Source organism: Varanus komodoensis, unplaced genomic scaffold (assembly GCF_004798865.1).
Source record: "Varanus komodoensis strain SLA01 unplaced genomic scaffold, ASM479886v1 scaffold81, whole genome shotgun sequence".
Lineage (NCBI taxonomy): Eukaryota > Metazoa > Chordata > Lepidosauria > Squamata > Varanidae > Varanus > Varanus komodoensis.
In genome coordinates, this window is record NW_025336495.1 from 948,270 (window position 1) to 951,274 (window position 3,005).

General features: G+C 46.0%; 1 protein-coding gene across 1 annotated transcript in view; it reads left to right on the forward strand.

Moving 5' to 3' along the window:
* The window catches only part of HSF5 (heat shock transcription factor 5), a 17,500-nt gene extending 15,008 nt beyond the window's left edge, over window positions 1-2,492 (forward strand). The window contains exon 7 of the mRNA XM_044456092.1: window positions 2,422-2,492. Coding sequence (XP_044312027.1) covers window positions 2,422-2,492 — 71 coding nt within the window. The remainder of the gene's footprint in view (window positions 1-2,421) is intronic.
* The last annotated feature ends 513 nt before the right edge of the window (window positions 2,493-3,005 follow it).

Below are 3,005 nucleotides of genomic sequence, written 5' to 3' on the forward strand. Positions count from 1 at the left end.
TCGAAGATGATAGCCAGCGGTTCTGCGAGTTCCTCCTTTAGCTCTTTTAGGACTCTGGGATGGAGTTCATCCGGCCCTGGAGATTTAAACATGTTTATTCCACCAAGGTATTCCTCGACCATTTGTCTGTCAATCTTGGGCTGCCATCTCTCACTTTCAGCTTGTATTTCCTCTTTGTTGTAGATTTTCTTGTAGGAGAAGACTGAGATGAAGTAGAAATTGGGCATCTCCGTCTTTTCCTTGTTATCTGTTATCACTCTGCCATCTACTTTAAGTAGCTGGACACCCATCTCTTTCACATGTCTTTTGTTTTGGATGTAACTAAAGAAGGCTTCCTTACTGTTCTTAGCATCTCTTGCTATTCTCAGCTCATTTCCTGCTTTAGCCTTCCTGATATCGTCCCTGCAATTCCTTGCTATTGATTTATATTCTTTCATTGTGACCTAGCGCTGCTTCAACCCTCCTCCACATGTTCTTGTTTTTCAGGTTGCCACTTATTTTTTTGTGGAGCCATATGGGCTTTCTCTTTTATGCTCCACACTTTTTTCTTGTTAGAATTGTTCGTAGTTGTACTAGGAGAATCTTCTTTTTCAAGGTTTTGCATCCCTCTTCATCTCCTTTTCCCTTAACAGCGAGTTGCCATGGCACCTCATTTATCATTGTTCTGAGTTTGTTCAAGTCAACTTTCTTGAAGTCCAGGATATGTGTTTGGCTGCCATTAACCTTTGTTTCTTTATAATTGAGAATTCAAGTATTGCACGGTCACTTTCCCCCCAGGGTTCCCATAGCTGCTACTTTGTCCACTAGGTCATCCCTGTTAGTTAGTACCTACCTTCTGCTGGAGGAAGTTGTAGGCAACACGTCAGGAATCTCTTGGAGGGGCCACGCTTGGCAGAAATTGGCTCCCAGCAAATATCAGGGAAATTGAAGCCTCCCATGATGACTACATCATTCTTGGAAATGCTGGCAAGTTGCTTTTTGAAGGCTGTGCCCTTGCCATCTTTTTGACTGGGTGGTTGGTTATAGATGGCAATAACTATGTTTTTCCTCTTTTTGGCTCTCTTTAAATTGACCCAGATGTTTTTAAGGGGGCTCCTAAGTTCCTCTTGTATTTCCAAGGCTCAAAGCTTGTACAAAGGCTTGAATTCATCTCAGCCTTAGTGTCAGAGGGGGAGATTTGAGACATGTCACCTGTCTACCCCCCACCCCGAGATTCCAGCTCTAAGACAGCCAGATATTTTATCACTGGCACATCTCCTCACTGAATCTGTTGGAACCAACTGTTGAAGAAACTGCTCTGGCTTCTTGGAGGATCTGCCTACTCCATCCCACCTGCCTACCAAGGGTTCTGTGACTTGTGGGGGTACCACCACCAAGGCCCTACCTACAACCCTCAATACTGGGCTGTTTGCCTTCCTGAATTCTATGTGGAATAGGAACAATATTTGAGCCGCTCGCTTTCCAAAGTCCTCTGACTCTGCCACTGAAGTGCCAATGGCCAGTTTTTTTGCCTGTGCAATTTCAGGTACCCCCAGAGCTACTTGGCTCCATCACTGTGCCCCCTCTCCCGTCCACCTCTCCTGTGCCTGTGCTCTCCGGTCCTCCATTGCCATTGGATAGGGAGGACTGTGAGTCCGACACAGAGACAACGCACTCCAGTGTGCCGTTGTTTTCCTCTCCAGGTGTGGCTGTGAACACCAGAGACCCTGTTTCTCCATCAGTGGACATGGGCAGTTTTTCTGAACATATACAGAGGGTAGCCTAAGCCCTTTAACAGAGCACACAGCTGCAGGTGGAGAGAGTGTTGGACTCAGTTTTTGATGCTGTGTAGGCTGACGAATCAATGCTGGTGGCTATTCTCATCTTCTCAACTGCAGACCATCCTGCAGTCTTAGAAGGCTCTGTCCACAATGACATCAGTGTCCAAACAGCTAGACTACATGTACAGGCTACAGGAGAAGGCTGTGGCATTCATTTTTCAATAGCCCAAGTCACATTTCATCCTAGTGGTAGCAGCTGCCACTCTGGGGTAATTGCATATCAGGCTGTGGAAACCATGATGACTGGTTCAAGATGAGCAGAGAAACCATGGTGAAGTGTGGAAACCATAGAACAGACTGTTGTTTCTTATCATGGAACAAGAAGGGTCATGTTAAGAGCACTCTGTACCATTTGACAAGGAGAGGTGCCATCTGAACATTTTGAGAAGGAGCATCTATGTATCCAGTACTCTGGAACCACATTTTTAACTTGCCTGCATGGGTGTAGAACCACACTAAAGTAAAGGCCAATGTGGGGAAGGGAGTTACAGGGGGAAAGTGACTGGCAAAGTCTGAGCACTTCTTTCCATCTCTTCAGACATAGTTTGCATATTAATGGCCCTGCAAGTGGATACTGAATTGCCCTTTCCATTCTTCATAGATTTACATCTGCTAGTGGATGTGGCTTGCAAGCAGGAGCATTTTCCAAAAGAAGGCGAACTAAGGGAGTGAGAGCTTGGTGCAAAGCATGTGCAAAGGCTGAGCAGTGGCCGGCTGGGCCAGAGCAGCGCATTCCACTCCAGGAGGACGCGGGGGATTTCCCCCTTGCTATTAACCGGACCGCTCCTTCTCCGCGCATTTTTGTTTCATGTGTAAATAATCCCGCCACTTGTTTCTGCTGTCCCTCTTCTGTAGGCTTAAATTATTTTCCTGGTCACTTTCACCTGATGTGATCCTTTATTTGCTCAAAATTACTTGAAAATGGGAAACCTGGTCTCTTGGTACATAGGGATTTTCCCAGTTGCAGAGCATGTCTTGTTTTGCTCTGGGGTATCTACACTGTGTTCCAAATGACTGCCAGCAATGTCTGGTCCCCACTGGGACTGCTTACAATCCATTCAGGAACCATAACAGACAGACATGAAGGCATTTGAGGTTACAAGATCCCAGGGCCAAATGGGTCATCCATTCTAGGAAAGATACCCTGGGAAAGATGATCTCATTTTCTAGGTGATCACACAGGAA